Raw genomic sequence first — 21,516 nt, forward strand, 5'->3', positions numbered from 1 at the left:
ATTCCTGTTAAAACTCTTTGAACTGTCGGAGCTGGAGAAAGCGGACCGTCTGCTGTCCCTGAATGGGCTTGGTGACGGCAAGCCGTCCGAGTTGATGGAGAGGATGCTGGCTGTGCTGGGCGCGGCGGATCCCTCGTTCCTCTTCGCCCACATCTTCCTGCGGCAGCTTCCAGCGCCCGTGCGCACCGCGCTGGCCTGCTCCGCCCTCACTTCCTCCATGGACTATCGGGCGCTGGCGTTAGAGGCAGACAGGATTTTCCTCGCCAACCGGCAGCAGTTTGTCCACGCGCTGCTACCCGCCCAGCACACGTCTGTTTCGCTTCCACCCCTGGAGGACGGCCCGGACACTGCAGCGGCTGTAACGGCCCGCCAACGGCGGGAGGACGGGTGGTGTTATTACCATTCCAGGTTTGGGGCCAAGGCCAAGCAGTGTCGCCAGCCTTGCAGTTTTGGGGCCCAGGGAAAAGCCAGGGCCGGCGCTCATTAGCAGCTATGGGCGCTGGCCGTGACTGCAAGCTGTTATTTGTCGCTGACACCTTGTCCGGCCGGCGGCTGCTGGTCGATTCGGGGGCTCAGCACAGCCTCCTGCCGGCGAAGCCTGTGGACACCATGGCTGGCGGACATGGCCCCCCGATGGACGCTGCTAATGGCACGCCCATTCGTACCTACGGCACGAGGTATGTGGAGGTGTGTTTGGCGGGCGGCGTTTCGGCTGGGACTTCGTCATGGCCGCCGTGTCTACGCCGCTCCTGGGCGCGGATTTCCTGTGTGCTTACAGACTGTTGGTGGATGTTACAAACTGCCGCCTGATCGACGCCCTGTCTTTTGTTCATACCCCTGCATGCTGGGGGGGGAGGGGGCGCTTTGTCTGTCGAACACGTTTGCCACAGGGGACCTGTATCACCGCCTGCTGGCTGAATTCCCGGATATCACCACGCCCACGTTTTCATCAGCGGTGGCTAAGCATGGTGTGGAGCACTACATCACCACGATTGGCCCCCCAGTCTATGCACGGGCCCGGCGCCTCGACTCGGCCAAGCAGGAATTCGCCACCATGGAGCACCTCGGCATCGTGCGCCGCTCCAACAGCCCGTGGGCGTCCCCCCTGCACATGGTGACCAAGGCTGATGGTGGTTGGCGTCCCTGCGGTGATTTCCGTCGCCTGAACAACGCCACCACCCCCGACCGTTACCCAGTGCCGCACATACAAGATTTCTCCGCCCACCTGGCTGGTGCCACAATCTTTTCGAAGGTGGACCTGGTGCGCGGTTACCACCAGGTGCCCGTCCGCCCGCAGGATGTTCCCAAGACGGCAGTCATCACGCCCTTTGGCCTTTTCGAATTCCTGCGGATGCCATTCGGCCTCAAGGGTGCGGCGCAGACGTTTCAGCGCCTCATGGACTCTGTGCTACGAGACATGCCGTTCCTGTTTGTGTACTTGGACGACATTCTTGTGGCCAGCGCGTCCGCAGACGACCACCTGACGCATCTCCGGCAGCTGTTCGGCCGGCTAAGTGAGCATGGTCTCATCATCAATCCGGCCAAGTGCGAGTTTGGCCAGTCGGCCATCACTTTTCTCGGCCACCACGTCACCCCGCAGGGAGCCGTACCCCTCCCGGCCAAGGTGGAGGCCGTCGCCGGTTTCCCACGCCCGCGCACTATGAAGTCCCTGCAGGAGTTCCTGGGCATGGTGAATTTCTACAACCGTTTCCTTCCCCATGCGGCTCAACTCATGCGACCCTTGTATGACGCCTTGCGGGGTCGGAGGCCAGCGGACGTGTTGGATTGGTCCGCAGGGATGGCTGCTGCTTTTGACGCTGCCAAAACCGCGCTGGCCAACGCTGCTCTGCTGGCACATCCGTCTCCTACCGCCCCAGTTGCTCTTACTACAGACGCCTCGGATTACGCGGTGGGGGCTGTGTGTGAACAGTGGGTAGGCGGAGCCTGGCAGCCGCTGGCCTTTTTCAGCAGGAAGCTCCGTGACAACGAGAGGAAATACAGCGCCTTCGACAGGGAGCTCCTGGGTCTTTTCCTCGCCACCCGTCATTTCCGTTTCCTGTTGGAAGGCCGGCGGTTCACGGCTTTCGTTGACCACAAGCCGTTGACGTTCGCCATGGCCAAGTCTTCGGAGCCATGGTCTGGTCGACAGCAGCGCCAGCTTTCTGCTATCTCAGAGTACACCACTGACATCCAGCACGTGGCCGGCAAGGACAATTTCGTCGCCGATTGCCTCTCTCTTGCCACAATCTTTTCGAAGGTGGACCTGGTGCGCGGTTACCACCAGGTGCCCGTCCGCCCGCAGGATGTTCCCAAGACGGCAGTCATCACGCCCTTTGGCCTTTTCGAATTCCTGCGGATGCCATTCGGCCTCAAGGGTGCGGCGCAGACGTTTCAGCGCCTCATGGACTCTGTGCTACGAGACATGCCGTTCCTGTTTGGCATTTTGGGGACAAGATTCAACAGCTTAATTAAAAATATCTAGCAATGCTAGTGATGTTTGGACAAACTGTCACTTATTCATGGTAAATTTGCACCAGGCACATTTACATTAAAACATAATTAGGTCAAAATAAATTAAAAAAATATTAAAAAAGGTTATTGTTTGATTTCGTGGTGTGCTGTAAAAGGTTGATTTGAATGTAACCTAATGTCCTAACAGCCTCTTGTAGGATAAATTGTCCACATTTTGAAAACTAAATACAATATCAACAAGCTTTTGAGAGACGTTTCAAATGCCCGATCCACTAAAAATGTACACAGAATTAGGGGATGATCAGACCTACGGTTTAGACCTTGATGCCAAAAGACAGCAGATCCCATCGGTCCGGGATACACCCGTTTGTGAAAGTGTCTGATCCGTGAGACAACATGGCACGCCTTCAACAGCTGGGGTCAGCATGGTTCTGCAAACCTTACAGGCCTGGGTCCCAGATCTTCACGGGACTAAAACTAACAGGGCCAAGGGCCACATCTACAGCTGGGTGGAAAAACAAGCTACATCTGGTCTGCATTCAAACATTACCAGAGCGGGGAGAAACCAGTGAGGAAATATGCAACAGAAAAGTGCACAACAAGAACGTCTCAGTGCACCAATGATATTAGGTTGGTTCCCACAGGTACATCATCAAGGCCATCCTCCATCACTGTCTGGTACGCTGCAGCCACAGCCAAGGACAAGGGCAGGCTGCAGCGTGTCATCCGCTCTGCAGAGAGGGTGATCGGCTGCAATCTGGAGAGAGCGGGTTAAAACGTTTGTAGCCGACCCCTCTCACCCCGGACAAAACCTGGTGCCACTTCCATCCGGCAGTAGACTGAGGTCCATCAGGACCAAGACCTTCCGCCACACAAACGGCTTCCGCAGTACCGCGGTGCTGGTATGTTAAAAAACAATATGATTTTGCATATTTTTAGTATTGATACTTAAAATAGCGCACAATCAGCGCCTACGCGTTGCTCCAGTCATGTTGCATGCATGCATTGACTGCAAGGAGGCGGGCGCTGCCTCTGAGCGAGGGATGGCAGGGTAGACATGACCTCACGTGGACAAGCTCCTGTCGACCGGCTTGTTGGAAACAAAGATGCCATAAGTGAAATGTGGAGGTACTTTTGCTACGTTCAATAGACGTTTCTAATCAATACTAGGAGTTGGAATTAATGAGTTTATTATTATGGTGCTGTAATATTAATATTAATAATATTAATGCCATTTGTTATGTGTTCAAAAAGCTGGGCAGGATTCAGCTGACAAAAAAAGGAAACTACACAGATGTTTGATTTTTCTTACTATTATAGATAAATATACCAAAATGATATTGTATTTGTGGTATTGTATCAAATTCTGGTATCTTATCGTAAGTATGAGGTATGATGGTATTTATGGAAAGTTGATTCAATTACAATTCAAAAAAAAAATTCAAATGCATAGTAACAATTGTGGATGCATCTCAACCGCACCCTGATCATTTTATATTACTACATACTACAGTAATCTATATATATATATATATATATCAGTTACATCAGATCTCGTATTTCTTTTAAGTGCTTTCAAAATGTGACTAATATAACAATTCACATTTTTTTAAACCAAATGTAAGGTAACTCAAACCATATTTATTGCCTTACTCTACTGTGACATGTTCTGCTAGTTGCGGTGGAAAAGTCACCGGTGCCAATTAAGTAGCTACTGGCAGTTGGGCCGGTTCACTGAGGTCCAGCTTTTTTCGGGGTGTTGACAAGATGTAAAATAACATACCTAGACTTAAAGAGAAATAAAACTGCGCCAATGTGGTAACGTTATTGTAGCTGGAGCCGACAATAGGTGAAGTGAAGAACATGCAGTGCAACATGTAAACATTATATAACAAATGTATGAGATTTGCTACATTATTCTAGTGTACCATAGTTGAGGAGAGGTGCTTTATAGCATATAAAGCCTGCAGGCTAATCTGCATTCTAATTCACCAGAGGCTCTGAGGTTTGGTCATGACGGACGCTGACTTGGTTGTTGTTTGGCTGGTTGGCGGCGAGCTGAGCTGAGGTGCATTTTAAAAAGGCAACATGCTGATAGAACACCCATGCTCAACAGACTGCACGTCCAAATGCAGAGAAAGACCTTTGGCTGATAGCTACATGTGTCTGTGCAGCAAAAGGACCTTGAAGGAAAAATGTGTCAGGAGTGCAGGAGAGATGTCGGATGCTTTTGAATATGAGCCAAAATGGCTCCTCTAGCTCTCCTTCATGCTGAAACTATCAATGAGTAACTAAATGATCTCACACTCGGACGGTATACTGGTTCAACCGGTGTACTGGTTTCAAATGTCCTAACGGCATAAATTTTCCGCACAGTCATAACAACTGTTGTTGCTCTTCGGCAAACAGCACAACATATTGTTTACCAAACTACTTGTCTTACGTGTATAGTGTTGGCTGCCTATGCCTGTTGCTGATCACTGCAGCAAACGCTCTTTAACGGGGTCAAACAAGACGACAACAGTTTCTGACACAAACATTTTGTAACACTTATAATTAAATGAATGACACGCCAAACTGCATGTTGGGTACGGCCTGCCTGCTATCACAACAAGAAGAAACCCAGTGGCTTCATGAAAACATGGAAAAGAGTGATGCAGGAGGGCCAACGAGAGACCAGAGATGCACCAACACAACTTGTGCCTAAGAAAGGAGCTGTGTCTGTTTGCAGGTTTTTGTTTTTTTGAAAAATCCAACATAGGTTAGATCAGAAAACAATTTATTGCAATGTTTGTCGAGCCGCTGGTATTGCCTCTGGTGGCAACACTAGGAAGCGACAGAACAGAAGACATTCTTGCGGACAGACAGCTCGCGTTGGGAAATGTTTGTGTGGTCCGTAATTATGATTTTCTCGCATTTAAATGCACAAAATTCAATCCTTCACTTTCAAGCAAACACGTTAAACAAAAGGAGCTTTTTAACAGCAGTATGTCCTTCCCACATTTGCAGTTAAAATATTTCTTGTACATCTCAACTTGCACTTAATTCAATTTAAAATCTTTAAAAAGTTAACGTAATCAAATCAAATATATAAAACCAAACCACTGCCAAAGCATTAAAAGTACCCTCCACCATCATGACATTATAAACAGTTCATGGAGCCAAATCCAGGTCAGAGGGTTTGATCATTTGAAAAACAAATGTGAACCTGAAAGTTTTGTTGTTGAACATTGAAAAATACGACAACGTATTAAAAATAAAAATGAGTGGACAAAAATGTTCGGGTTGAATACAGTTGACTCAGTTCTATAATCTTTTTGAAAAAAAACGTTTTTTTTCAATCTTCACTTATATATATTTTTGATATTCGCTTTATTATATTTTTTAGTTGCATTTGGTTATATTTTCAGATTCAAATCTTATATTTAAGTTTTAAATATTTTTTTTCCACATTCAGACCTTTGACCCTGATGTGGCGTAGGGGGCGGGGCATCAACTGTACTGGATTTCCTTTAAAAAAAATTAACACTTTAATTGATGCAGTTCATTAATAACTAATTCTTTCTGTCGCCTGCTGAAGCAGTTTAAGGACGGCCCCAATGCTCTCATTGGTTGATTGCCAAGCCAATACTGATCAACATCATCCCCTCCTTAGACCCATGGTCTGTCTGTAGCTGTGGCTCAACTCTCCCATGAGGACTCACCCTTTGCAGTCAACGTGGTCTCATCACTTCGACAACCTCCCAGTCTCCAAAATAAGAATAAGGGATTTCCTGTTTGCATCACCAGGTCTTCCTCTGCCGCTCCTGTTGCATAGCAACCTGCTGTGCTTGACAGTAAACGCCTCCGAAAACATATTACATGCAGCCAGAGATGTCCATTTCCTTATGAATTTAATTTAATTTAGGAAGATATGCTTTATCCGCAGAGCATGATATATTTCAGGCAGAGAGATGAACATTTTCCTGTCATTTTAAAATAAAATGTACTTTTAGCTTTAAGTAATGGTGCAATCCTAGTCTAAACGGAAATCAAACTGGTCAATGAAATGCAGCAATGTTGATGATTGCATAACATAATTAATATAGTTCATGCTGCTTGTGTCACACTGTTTATATATAGTTAAGCTGTAAATGTGTGCTTTTGCTTTGAATAGCCAGGAAGTAGCATGGTACGAGTTTTTGATAATGATACATGGAAAAACCACACGTTGGGTGTGCAAAAGCGCATTCTGGTTACTGTTGTAATACAGCAGTAAAGACAGTAAAACGTCACACACACGCACACGTGTTTGGTATGGTGACAAACTCTGTGGCTCTAGCTGAAAGAAAGTGCTGCAGTCCCTCTGAGCTGTAGGAATATGTGCCAATGAATAAGGACAGCAAGAATACTGCAACGACCAGACATGCAGACACTGCTGCTACAGGAAGAGAGAGGGGAGGAACCCTGAAAGCAGAAGGACGACAGCTCCGTTCCTCATCTGTCCTCAAAGAACAACAAACAGCAGGTCTTCTCCTGATGCAACGTCATGGCATGTATATTGGGATGGGCTGTGACGATGTCGTAAATCAGTATAATGCCGACCTTTAGTTATTTTCCGCACCCTTTTAGTTTTAACTGAGGCAAAATATATACTACTGCATTGTTTGGTGCTTATTCAAGTTCAAGTTACTTTACAGTAAATGTGCTCATGTTCCCCATGACACCAAAAAAAAGCCATGGAACCACTTTGTAATGAACAGTGTTTTATCCATTAAATCTATCAATGTTGTCCAACTCAATACATACCGTTCGGGTTCACATGGGGTTGAGTTCTGAAGACTAAGTCAATACGATTCCTTGATTGGCTGAGGTCCCAGGGAGGGCGTGCAATATGGTCAACATTTTATATCCAAATGTCATGTTGATATAGCATGTTTAATAGTCCTTAAATAGTCTATACCTGGTAAACACCCTTTTTGTTTCTCCTGTATGAAGTTAAAACAGTAGTGTCATTTGTGAGAATGCATTTTAGCCCACTTTGTTTATTATTACCTAATTACAAATTGATTACTGGTAAGTTGCGTGCTGGACAGACCAGCTGGGTTCACGCTTTGACTGCTACTTTCAAAGCGAGATACACAGTAGTTTTAAATCAGACCCGCGTAGGAACTGCCATTCTCTCCAGATCAGCACCATGTGCCCGTATGCAAAGATACTGTACTATCATCGCATGCCAATATACTTCACACATCGTAAAGTCCTTCAGGGCCATTTTGTTCCTTTGGACCAAACTAATTATTTGAACTGTAAATTGTATTGAATGCCCATATATTAGACTCTAGTGTGTGACTGTTATATGTGCTAATAATTATAATGGGGGATCTTGAATTGCTTGTGTTGACTTTATAGCCCATAAATAAACAAAATGTAATTATATATATATATACACATAGGCATACATACATACATACATACATACACACACACACATACACACAGTTATTAAATGTTTACACCTTCACCCGTGTTTCCCTGTTTTGTATATTTTCTCTCTTGTCTATATGTTAAAGACACACTGTATGTACAGAATGTGGAGAGCAAATTCCATGTGTGTGAAAGCATACAGGTCCAATAAAGCTGATTGTGATTCTATCAGCACCTCTTTGTCATCAGTTGACCTCATGATAAGACAGCGGGAGACAGGCTGCTGAGGCTGGACACGGTGTGGGGACAGACAGTACTCGCTCAGCAAATGATGACTCAGCCAGATGCCTTTTGTCTCCTAATCACATGCCGAGTGTGTAGAAGAGCCCGATTGAGGGGATGCGACAGTCACCTGCGGCGCTGCTAGCACCGCGACCTGACGTTAGCGTGTTTGGCTCGCTAGCTAGCTAACACCGATGAGCTGCTGTAGCTTCATTTTAAAAGGTGACACAAATACAGCAGTTCCGCTCCTCCTGTTGTGTAACAACAAAGGACATGAAGGTTCCAACTATATATTAATATGCCCCTGAACACAAATAACCGGTATGAAACTGTCAGGACATAGCATGCCCCGTTAGCAGCCAGGTAGCTAACGTTTGTAGCTGGCCAGCAGAGCGCAGGTTGACTTACCTCATACTGGATGTACTGTTTCCTCCACTCCGGGGTGATGTGAGCCGAGAGATGCTCGGTGAATTTCATTTTGACAGCTCGCTGGCTTCCCTCTCTCCTGCTGTTTTATAACCAGGGCGGACAGGTTAGTCGAGCAGCAGGAGGTTTGTCGAAGAGGTTCACAAACGTTTACACAGAAGCCGTCATACGGAGATTAACTACGGTCGTGCCGCACGGTGAAAGACGAGGGGAGGGATGTCCCTTTCGTCTTCAAGTTAATCTAGCGGGCTGCGGCAGCACACTCTTTCCATTTTAGACACATTCAGTACCCTTTGTTCAACGTTAACGGTAAACATCTCAGCCAACGTGGTTTTATCTGTAGCGCCAATGTCGCACAATCGCGACCCACAAGTTGTGGTAAACAAGCCCACTGTGCTGGGTTTAGTAGCTCGGTGTTGCGATCTTCCCCCTCCTCCTCCTCTCTCCCTGCTGTTACGCCTCCGCGTAACCTCCCCCTCCCGCTGCCTTCAGGTGCAGTTTGAAATATTAAAACATCCCAATGTTAAGCGAAAATTATCAGTTTGTTGATGGGTGTAGCAAGGAGTGGCCCTGTCCTCCTTCTGGAAGCGTCATCAAACCGGGGCAAACTAGTCCTTTTTCAACTGTATATTTAGAACATTTTAACCAGTTTAATCGTTCTGTCGTTTACGGTTTTCCACTGGCATTTCTAAATGTCATCATTGTATATATATTTTACAAATAATATTAATCGCTTATTCCTGCAGCATTGTTAGGCTGAAGTCCCTCTAAAATGTTCATCAGCCCCTCCCCCCCAAATGATTTGGAATTACAGTATTGGCTTTAAAAATAATTAATTAAACTATTGTTTCTCACATGGACAAGTAATTTATACATGCTACACTGTTCTGTTTTTTATGTTTTCGCCCCCTTCAAATTACAATCCAATAGCCTATCATCATACTTACAATATAACAATATAACCCTCAGGCACTAGGACCTTGGGGAGGATGTATAGGATCAGTCTCAATAATTACAAACGTACACAGAAAATTCACAAATGCGCACAGAACAATTAACAAATATATTCGATTTGCAAAAGCAAACAAAAATATTCACAAATGCGCATGGAACAATTCACTAATATATTTGATTTACAAATGCACACAGAAGGATTTACAAATACATTCCGATGCAAACATTTGTTTGTGGATGTGTATGCATTTTTTTTGCGGATCTTACTGCATTTGTTTGCGGAGGGTTTCACATTTGTGTGTGGATTTTTTGAGACTTGTCGTACGTGTTTTCAACCAATCACATGCGCGCAGCCACAAGACTGCCTGCGCTATGCAATTTGCGGAGCCGCGACGGGTCAGAGGTCAGCAAACAACGGCGTCTGGTAGCAAAGTGTAAGTGAAACATAATTGATGTACGCCCCTTATTATAAGACATTACAGCGGAGTAAATTCTGTAGACAACGCTGTCAACATGGCCCTTCACTTCATCCTCCAGTATTTGGACTCTCCAGGAACTTACGCCAGGATCCTGTGTGTGGACTTCAGCTCTGCATTTAACACAATCATCCTGTCTCTGCTGCAAGATAGACTGGTCCAACCGCACGTGCCCGACTGTACCTGCAAGTTGATTACAGACTTCCTGTCTGACAGGAAGCAGCACGTGCTGGGGAAACATGTCTCAGCCTCTCGAACCATCAGCACCGGTTCCCCCCAAGGCTGCGTTCTTTCCCCTCTGCTCTTCTCCCTGTACACCAACAGCTGCAGCTCCAGTCACCAGTCCGTCAAGCTCTTGAAGTTTGTGGATGACACCACCCTCACTGGACTCATCGCTGGCGGGAATAAGTCCGCCTACAGGTTGGAAATTGACCATCTGGTGACGTGGGGCAGTCGAAACAACTTAGAGCTCAACGCTCTGAAGACAGTGGAGATGGTTGTAAGAAGGGAACAGAGCGCTACCTTCCCCGATCATCCCGTGTAACTCCCCCGTCACCTCTGTGGAGTCCTTACACTTTCTGGTCTCCATCATATCCCAGGACCTCAAAGGGGAACTGAACATCAGCTCCATTACCAAGAAGGCTCAGCAGAGGATGTACTTACTGAGGCAGCTGAAGAAATTCAACCTGCCAAAGACGATGATGGTCCACTTCTACACGGCCATCGTTGAGTCCATCCTCTGCTGCTCCATCACTGTCTGGTACGCTGCAGCCACAACCAAGGACAAGGGCAAAACAAAATAGCCTTCCGGTCTTCAGCACGGTCCCAAGAGACATTCTTCCGTCTCTATGTGTTAGATATGCCTGCCAAGTTTCACACATGTAGGTCAACCGTAGCGCTGGAGCTGCTTAAATGAATACTTTAAATTGCCATCTTGAAGCACTTGACTTAATGTATGTGCCAAGTTTAGTTATTGAGCCCCACGTACATGCAGACATATACAATTATTTCATTTGCCACCTATTTATGTTATTCATCTCAGAAGGCACACACACACATATCTATATATCATTCCTTAAAATATTATTTTTTTAAAAGAAGCAAGCCGAAGTATAGAAACAACAACATTCACTTATTTGAACATAGAAACAAGTCATGTTCTAAAAGCATCACAGGTACTCACGAAGATTTAAATGTGGTTCTTTTTGAATGAAAAATACTTGCATTAATGTTTGTAAACTTTAAAATGACATAATTTAAAATGAATGTTGAAAACTCAAAAGTTTTATCTATATATACCCTGACCTTGTCGGAATTTTAACTGAGTTGCAAGGGAAAGGTAAAGCTGTTGCTGACAGGATATGTGCATTTTAGCTTAAAATGCACATATTCTGTGCGCATTTACAGAGATTAAAAAGTGGCACTTTCATATAGTCTGTGTTGAATTCTGCGTCTGGGGCTTTTGACAAAGCTGTGTTAAAGTAATCTGAAATCGTAAACAGGCTAAGGAAAGAGCTTGAGAACATGTTTTGTGATTTTTCGGTGGAGATTAGAATTGTAACACTGGAAAATGACCTCCACCTTAAAACTCAGGTCAAACCTTTCGGGCCTCTTGGACACAGAGAAGTACGGAGGTGTATGCACAGTAGCTATGAAAGTTGCCGGTCTGGTTCAACCAATTTATGAGAATCAGGCTTTTCTGACATTATCTTCATCAAAACTCACTGAGAGTGAGTAACATGTTTTGAATGTTTAATGTTGTCATTGAAACACCAGGACAACATTAAACAAAAATATTGTCAAAAAATGTGAACAAAAATTTGTCCAAATCAAATATATTCGGATTTGTTAAAACAGCTACAGATTTGTTTATGAGTTATAATGTATATATGAAATATAAAAAAGATGGGATACCATCAATTAAAACAGATTAACAGAAATAAATCTTGTGTGTTTAAATATATATGTGTTTCCTACTGTTATTGTGGAAATTAGCGTTAATAATTATTGTGAGAAATAATTAACATCGACATATATTATTACTATTATTAAAGGGTAAACTGTGCAACTTTTCTATTCAGGACGTTTGTTGAAAGTAACTGAAACTGGGATCTAAAGTAGATCCCAGTTTCCGAAAGGTGACCTCTGGTTCAAGGAGACGCAGAGAAAACATGTTCACATCTCTGCCAGTAAGTGGCAGTATACGTGTACAAACCATAGATTTTTCATTTATCTGTGTTTTTCTTATTTGTTTATTTCATGTTATGTTTAGGGCTGAGTCAATAATTTTCGACAATTAATGGTAGCAAAGAAGGAAAGGAAACTCTCGTCTTGTGAGATTAGGAAATAAATGTAAAATATACAAATCAGAATGTCTGAATGCCAAAGTAATTTTCTTTGGACAAACGTATCTCAGCAGGATTAGGTATTCCTAGCTACATAAGTAGCCCATAGAAACCTAATCATGTATTTGCTGGAAAGGTGGCCAAAGGACTTATAATAGCAAGAAACAATTAGATAGATTTAAACAACTACCAACTGTTAAATATTTTAAGCCACTAAGAAAACAAATCAAACATAAAACTTGCAGAATTGAAGATATTGCTTCAGATATAAAAAATGTCCCATAGGAAGCCAGATGCTGCAAATCAACAAGTTATATATCTAGTAGGAGACGCATTTATGTCCATGTCCGCCACCACAACAATAAACAATAAATGGCAAGCAACATATTTTTATAGATGCATGTCTTTCTTATTTGTATATGTGCATGTCATATTGATCTGTAAAATGCAATATATATGTATTTGTGTTGATATTTATGGGAAGAAGTGACAGCAGTTCTGCGAGTAGAGGTGATGCCTAAGTGCCTAAGATTTTCCGTGCTTTTTTGGGGGCTTTGTTGAATCTCCGGACTTTCTGGTATTATAAAAAGTTCAGTTCGACCAGAGAAGAGAGTGCTTGTTGGTTTTTGGGGTGGTTCTTGCTTTTTGCTGAACGGTGATAGAAAAGCTGTAGATTAAAATCTCCAGACTTTTTTCTAAATTCTAGTGCTGCAAAAATCTAATCTCCCAGGTTTTCTGCAACATTGATAGTGCGCAGCAAAAAAAGTCAACCCTAGAGGCCATGATTATGCAGCAAGTTGACAGACTACTAGTATTCTGGCAAGGGGCCACTTAACGATTGAGGGCCTCTCCAAAATGGACTAGTGAGTGCCTCTTCCACAGAGTGACTTGCCATGCGCAGTATGTTGACCTGCTTTAAGGACACAATGAATGGCTGTGTGTTTGATAAAACACGTCCAGCACTAAAGCTTATTGTGGGGTTTGCCCCATCTGTCTCACTAAAGATAACTTCTGGAGCTTCTTTAGTCGGATATTGGAAAGCAATATGAGTTTTGTGGAATCCTTTCATTTTGTAGCTGTAGAGTGGGAATGCTTGTTTTATGATAATTGATGAAGCTGCACAGAAATATGTACATGTATGTGTCAGTCTTACTTTCCCATACACTATGCCTCTTTGGACTATTAAATTAACAATTAAATTATGAGAATGCTCACTTAAAATAACAATTAGACAATGGATTTCCTCATCATGAATTTCTACACCATTTACTCTTGGAACATGGCTGGGATTGGGACGTTACATCTATGCAGCAACCTCAATTACACACTATTAAAAATATAACTTCTAGGACGTTTTGGATGACCAAACCTTGGCCGGATTGGAATAGTCGTTTTTGCAATGGGGAGGATTTCAACTGAGTGGAATCACCCGAAAGTAGTGTAAATGGCGGCCATTATATAAGCTGTTTCAATTCTCTAATGCTATGGAATGGAGCTTCAATGATTCCCTACTTAGCTCCTTTAGCATAGGTAACACTGAACTTTCCTTTACGGTATGGAGCGATCATGACCTGAACCTGGAATATGTACGGTCCTCCAAGCGACTCAACTCCCGACAGGCAAGGTGGGCGGTATTTTTTGGGGGTGTGATGTAATGTCTGATCGAGGCCCACAGTTCACCTCTGCAGTCTGGAGGGCATTCTGTTCATCGGCGGCACTGTCAGCCTGCCCTCTGGGTTCCACCTGCAGACCAATGGGCAGGCTGAGAGGGCGAATCAGAAGACGGAGACGACTCTACTATGCATGGTCTCATTGCCCACAACAACAACACCCTCCCAACATTGGCTACCGGCATGTCCCAGGAGAAGACATGCCGGTAGCCAAGCCAGGAGAAGGAACTATTGGTACCGTCCGTTCAAACCCACGTTAGGTGCTGTCATCGGACGGGGCATTGCGCTAGGGCAGCCTTACTCAGATCATCAGACCGATACCAACATCAGGCGAACCGGCGCTGTAGGCCTGCCCCCCCGTATGCCTTGGGAGATAGGGTTTGGTTTGCCACTAAGGATCTGCCCCTGAGGACTGAGTCAAGAAAGCTATCCTTGGGAGATAGGGTTTGGTTTGCCACTAAGGATCTGCCCCTGAGGACTGAGTCAAGAAAGTTATCCACCAGGTACATCGGTCCATTTCAGATTGTCAAGATCATTAACCCTACTGCTGTCAGATTAAAACTGCCGCTAACCCTCAGAGTGCACCCCACCTCTCATGTATCCCGTCTGAAACCAGTTTTGTTAAGTCACCTCCTTTCCCCCCACCTCCTCTGCCTCCTCCCCTGACAATTGATGGGGCTCCTCCGGACATGGTGCGATGCATGCTGGATTCTCAGCGTCAGGGTCGCAGTTTCCAGTACCTGGTCAACTGGAAGGGTTTACGGACCGGAGGAACGTTGCTGGATCCCCTGACGCCAGATCCTGGATGCACATCACCGGATGCACCACGACGTTCGGGAGTGGGTTGTCGAGTGGGGGGGGGGGTACTTTCACGGTGACTGCGCCGTGATAAGGTTATATTGTCGTCTTGTCCCTGTCTGTGTTTAAGTTTTTCCGGTGGCCATGACAACGGGGTGTGGACCTTGAGGACGCGCAGCTGCTCAGAGTCACTCATCTGGCTCTGGTTCCCTATCTGGGGGGTATTTAGGAGCAGCCCGGACATCCAGTCCCTCCCAGATCGTTAAACACCAATGAGAGAGCCTTGGGGTTGACGTGGCGCAGGGGTAGAGAGGGTGTGCAGAAAATCACGAGGTTGGCGATTCGACCCCCGGTTGCTCCGTGTCCCATTTCAAAGTGTCCCTGAGCAAGACTCCTAACCACTAATTGCTCCCTGGCCAAAAATGTAAAAAGCCATGGGCTAAAAAAATGGAATGTAAGTCGCTTTAGATAAAAGCGTCAGCTAAATGGCCTGTAATGTAATGAAAGCTCTGTGGTTAGGGATTGATTTAGTGCCCTGTCTTGATTGTTGGTAACTTGAATGAAATGAAAGAAATGAATGTGTGATACATAAATAATGAATAAATAAATGTATCCCCTGCTTTGATGAACTGTGTCTGAGCCCCCCTCCTTCTCTCTAGCTGCTTGTCACCTTAAATACCAACCACGTACTCAACTTTGTTTTCAAAGCCACAAACTCAGTAAGACCGCTCTGTACGTGGGTGTGGTGATTGGTCGTTGGTGATTGGAACTAAAGATCCGTAGTTCGATCACATGAAGCTTTCTTGCCAACATTTTCTCTAGGTTCATAAATGAACTTACATTGCTGTATTGTTAATATATTGTTCTTTTATCATTTGAAACATTGCTAAAAGAAACCCAAATGGCTGTTTAAAGCATCTAGCTTAATGTTTGATGACGATAAAATTAATAAACAGACAGCTGTACACAATCACTCCAAACTACCTTCACCTGGCTGCCAAAACACGCTTTTCTTATGAAGAACTGACCACCAGGAAGAACAATGTCCAGTGTCCAAGAAATAAAGTCGTAAACACATTTTCTATAATAATATTTATTTATATAAACATTAACAGGACGTTATCACAAGTCCAGGGACAGGAGACCGGGGGGACTCAATCGCAGACTTGTTACTTTCATCTCCGAAAAAGGCTTCATTTAACAAAATTCAAAACCGAGCAAAAACCAACAAAAGGCAAAGTCATCAGTCATTAAAGAAACAGGAGGGATTGGCACAGGAGACATGATGAGCAAAAGGAGACAACAATGACAATGTGACAGACAATGAACTTGACATGGGACACACCTGGTTTGAATACACCGGGACGGTCCAGATTATTGGACAAAGGAGGAAACAATCGGGGACACGACAAACAGTGGCTGGATTTGAATTGTCAAATGTGCTTTGGAAGGTTCCTACCTGAGTGAAATGACCCGCAAGTAGTGTAAGTAGCCACCATGATAAGAGCTGTTTGAATTCTCTAATGTTAAGGAAAGGGGCTCCAATGATTCCCTATTTAGCTATTTTAGTAGAGGAACAACACAACACAGGACCATCCTTTACAAAAGGAAAGAAGTTAATTACGTCACATAATTCTGGGCGGCGGCCATATTTAAATAGTAACGTATATTTGGCCGTTCACGAGAATTAATAATCATGACAGAAACGCAAACCATGTAAGTAATTGTTCGCATAACTCATTTATGTTGCAACCTTGTTAATAAAGTACTCGAACCTGGTTGTTTATGTCGTCTGCATGACTCAGCACTGTAACGACACATGAAGGCATCTAAGATGCTTCTTTGGAGAGTTTTGCCGCTGCAGACTGACGTCACTAACATACGTCTCTCGTCGCACCATAACTACGTAGCTTAATGGAAGTGGAGTTGGATTTCCTAAACACGGTGGTTTTCCTTTCCTATCTCCTCATGAATTCTCCTTACCATCTTTCCCTGACCCCCCGTCGTTTTCCACAGAGGTCAAGGAATACTGGTTAGGAATAAACGTTAGGAGGTCTTTCTTTTTTAAATTAAAATCCAGCCCATCACACTCACAGAGGAGAACACAACAGGGCAAGAAGTGAAGTTGACCCCAGAATCAAGCTTTTGTCAATGGTTGCCATGCTTTTGACCTTTTTGAGGTACCTGTTCTTGATGTGAGCATTTCCATTTTTAGATAAAGTCACTACTTTCTGTGCTTTTGAGCCTTTAAAGCACTTGATTAGTGTATACAATGTGGTGCATTAATACAAACTAGCTAACAATATATGACATTGTTGAACTGCCTATATTTCAATACAAAAATAATAGTGATCACAAAGAGAACAGTTACCACTTAGTGCTTTAATGCATATTTGGTTTTTCAATAAGGTCCGGACAAAAGGTGAAAAATATGATTCAAAAATGTAATTTTGCAAGAGCGAGAAGCAAAGCAAAAATCCATACTGATGATATTCGTCTCTGCTAAAGGAATACCAATGCAAAATAAATTATTTAGTCATTATTTATTTTCCAAGCACCATGACATAGTTAGCTCAGCAAAGCCTACATTGTACATAAGCTTTATTAAGCACTGTCCCATATTGCATTCTTTAACAAATCCAAGCCCTGATGGAGCAGAGCGGCTTCTCTCTTGGCATTCACCGCGTGCCTTAATTGAATGATTTTAAATCAAGGTCCACTGTGAACACTGAGAGAGGAAGCCCAGAGTGACACATGAGGAGAGAGACTGGCACAGTAACCGCCATGTTTGAGGTTGAACCTTTTGTATTGCTACAGTGATTAGTATTCTACACACTCAACAAAATGTCCAAATTTCAAATAGGATTAAAGCATCACTTGTCAATGTTGTTTTTGTACAGTCATGCAGCAACAATCTGTTTTTTGTTGGCTTCCCCTGCATCATCCATAGAAGAAAAAAATCTTAATCAACATATGTAAAACTGTAACATTGTTTAAATTATTTCAAAATATCCTTCCTGACTGACAATATTTAAAGGTCACAGACATAGCTGCTGGTCATCTTCCTTTTGCCCCACTTCCTGTCTACAACGGCCGCACTGATAGACTCCATCCAGGGGTAAAAGTCATGCCCCAGCAGATGATATTCCATCCCCCTTTTCCATGTCATGTCAAGGACACATGAAGTAGGCAGCCATTACAGAGTCAGCCAGGCCGCAGGGATCTAAATGAGGCTAAAACCAGATTGGAATGTGAACCGATGGAAACCTGAGTATCTGAACACGTGATCATGGGGAAACACGACTTTAATTAAGGCACTTAACGGGTTTTAGAGGAATCCCTTCCGATGCCAAACGGTGTCATGGTCATGCCCCTGAATTATTTAATCCCGGTCATGATGAAATTAAAAGGTTATTTAATTTAATTTGAACAACGAAAATTACATGGTGGTAGTCGCATCCTGGACCGTGAAACTGTACACACACCATTGTACTAAAGACATATCGTAGTGAAGATCAAATATAGATCTCAATAAACTAGTTATCGGCACATTACACATTATTATTGCAGCATGCAGGCCGTGCCACAGAGCATCAGTCTGAATGCTCCAGCACGGCCTGCATAAGCACAAACAATAAGCATATGTCCCCTTATCATTAAATACCGTGTTAAATTACAGGAATAAATTGGCCAAATATGTAGAGACCTCTGCAGCGAAGAACGGAGCTGCGCGCGTCCTTGTCGCATGATGCACGCCGAAGCCTCCGCATCATCTCCTCTTCTTCTACCGTCTTCTCTCCAAATGCTTTGATGCCGAAGCCTCCGCATCATCTCCTCTTCTTCTACCGTCTTCTCTCCAAATGCTTTGATGCCGAAACCTCCGCATCATCTCCTCTTCTTCTACCGTATTCTCTCCAAATGCTTTGATGCCGAAGCCTCCGCATCAACTCCTCTTCTTCTATCGTCTCCTCTCCAAATGCTTTTTAATGCAGAAACCAAGACATATTATATTGTCGATGGGGCACCGTCATCACCTTGCTCCCCGGAGGGTGAAAAGATCTTGGTTATTTGTTTTCTATGTTTGAGGCAGATTTGTTAAATTAAATCGAAGTGTTTGGATTCATCCTCCCGGAGAGCGCGGACGGGCGGGTGGTGGATTACGCTCGGGCTTCAAGCGTCTGTCGCGGGGTGACGTCACCATGCAGACAGGTGCCCTCTCTCTCTCTCTCTCTCTCTCTCTCTCTCTCTCTCTCTCTCTCTCTCTCTCTCTCTCTCTCTCTCTCTCTCTTATCCCCCTTCACCACCACTACCACCCCTCCCCCCTTTGCCCTTGAGACCCGATAGGCCTCCTGCAGAGAAGATGCTGCTGCTATTTGGGTCATTACTCTGTTTCCCATCGTCCAGCTTTTCAGTGGTGTGAACACAATGATAGTTTAAACAAACTAGAACACTAACAGGTTTGTTTTTTTAGAAAAGCGTTTCTTAAAATGTCACAATAAGAAAAAACGTGCGTTGATTTAATTGGATTTACATCAGCTGAGCATACTATGGTTGCCAAATCTCAGTTGATACCTCTTTAATCTCCCCCCTGACGCGGAGGTCCTAAAGGCAAATGGCCTCCCAAAATATGACTTAATCTAGTTAACTGGGGTGGAAGTGGTCACAACAGTCTTCTTCTCTGGCATGTAACCCTTTGGGGACTAAAAACAATCACACGTTTTCATTTTTTAACTCTTCATTTGGTCGCAAATGTGAATAATAAATGTTGTGTGTGAATCGTCCTGTTTTTGTGTTCACTGTATGAACTGTGTATAGTACTCTCCGTCAGTGCTAGAGGGTATGCAGCCAGTATTTACTCCAAAAATGTCATTATTTTGACTTCTCTTAACATGTATTAGAGATATTAGCAATTGTTAAGGCACCGAAACTCAAATTTAATGATCAGGTCTGCTGAATCACAAGTCCCACGCCTTACACATTCTTAATTCTTAATTACAAATACTATTCATTTGATTATCTAGTACAATTATAATTGAAAAAACGTAAAAATGTGATTTGTTTTGTGGCAACCCACGGGCGCAGCACTCTGGACAGCGCATCAAGAGAGCAGCACCAAGGGCAGGGGCACCCACGAGCAAGAGGTCAGGTGACCAAAAGGGGAAACACCCCGCCCCCTCAGGAGACAACGAGCGGCCCAGGTGCAGCTCGTAAGGCTGATGAAGGTTGGCCACAATATAAAAGACCAGGAGATAAGAGGTTTGTTTGCATGAGTGTTAAAGCCCGTTTTTTGTGCTTCCTGCAGGAAGGAGACTGAAGGCCGAACGAACCAGCTGAACCGCACCCTCAAAAGAGGAAGAACCTAATTTTCCCTTTTTTTGTTACTTTGTACGTTGCAATAAATTGTACCCTTTTCGTGTGCAACTAGACGTGTATCCGGTGATTCCACCCACACCCGTTGAATGCCAGAGTTTTCTTAACACACAGCAAACTGAAATACCATTCACCTGCAAGGTGCACCTGTGAAAATATCTTAAATCTTCAAATTTACACAGTAAATAGGATATGAGGTTACTATGTAAAGGTCACCTTTAAAGAAAAAAAGGAAAACAGTGTAGAATAGTATTTTATATTTACAGTAAAATAAAGAAACACTGTTCATGTCATCTTTGAATAAAGTCTGAAACAGTTTGGAGTATATTGAGTGTTGAGAATACACATTGCATTTGTGCTTTTAGTTTGTGGAACGAGGTGTTTATTTGGGTTTGTGTGTAAAGGTGTGATATAAAAATACCGTTGATCATTTAATTTTTAATATTTTGTGTACATGTTGATATTTGTGGGTGGCTATTTTCAACAAAGACCGGGATAGTTTGAGAAATGTTGTTTTAGCAAGAGCAAGAAAACTGTTTGCATCATATATGTTTCCTCCAAGCTTCAAGAACTTGAACACCATTTGGGGATCTTGATGAGTTAAGTAAACACTCAGCAGTACTCACCATTTCACGTCAAACTGCTTGAATTCATGTTTACTTAACATGAGATTAACAAAACATATATGAAGCTTAGGCCTGAGGTGGGAGGCCTCAAGCTCCTGCTTGATGCTCAGCAAACAAAAGCTGCAACAACCCATAGTTGACTGTTGTACTTGTTGATCAACCCCTCACTTCTCTCTCTCTCTCTCTCTCTCATTTTTACAAAACTTCCAGTAATGTGCCTTTTTTGTATCGGGTGTTTATTAATTTAACTATGTTAGTTAGTATTGTATCTGTGTCATTTGAGTGGACTGTGCTACTGCCTCTTGGCCAGCTCATCATTGTAAATGAGAATTGGTTCTCAATTGATTTTACCTGGTTAAATAAAGGTTAAAAAAGCAATGTTTTTCCTGAGGTAGCTGGAGAAATTCAAGGACAAGGGCAGCGTGTCATTCGCTCTGCAGAGGGTGATCGGCTGCAATCCGCCGTCCCGTTTGCCTCCAGGACTCTAAGGCAGGCAAAAAGGGTTGTAGGCAACCCCTCACACCCAAGATCCAAGACCAAGACATCCCGCCACACAGAGTTCCTGCCCCTCATCGGTTAGGCTCATGACCCCAACTGACCTACATTACATCCCCAGGACATTTGCACTGTGGTTTCTCATGAAAATATGGAAATATATGTCCATACATTTGTGTTTTACCGTACTTATCAT

At 43.9% G+C, this 21,516-nt stretch overlaps 1 protein-coding gene across 1 annotated transcript in view; it reads right to left on the bottom strand.

Moving 5' to 3' along the window:
* The window catches only part of LOC120816066 (xenotropic and polytropic retrovirus receptor 1 homolog), a 33,137-nt gene extending 23,940 nt beyond the window's left edge, over positions 1-9,197 (bottom strand). The window contains exon 1 of the mRNA XM_040171337.2: positions 8,569-9,197. Coding sequence (XP_040027271.1) covers positions 8,569-8,637 — 69 coding nt within the window. The 5' untranslated portion in view covers positions 8,638-9,197. The remainder of the gene's footprint in view (positions 1-8,568) is intronic.
* Positions 9,198-21,516: the final 12,319 nt, after the last annotated feature.

The sequence above is a fragment of the Gasterosteus aculeatus genome, chromosome 3 (assembly GCF_964276395.1).
Source record: "Gasterosteus aculeatus chromosome 3, fGasAcu3.hap1.1, whole genome shotgun sequence".
Taxonomy (NCBI): domain Eukaryota; kingdom Metazoa; phylum Chordata; class Actinopteri; order Perciformes; family Gasterosteidae; genus Gasterosteus; species Gasterosteus aculeatus.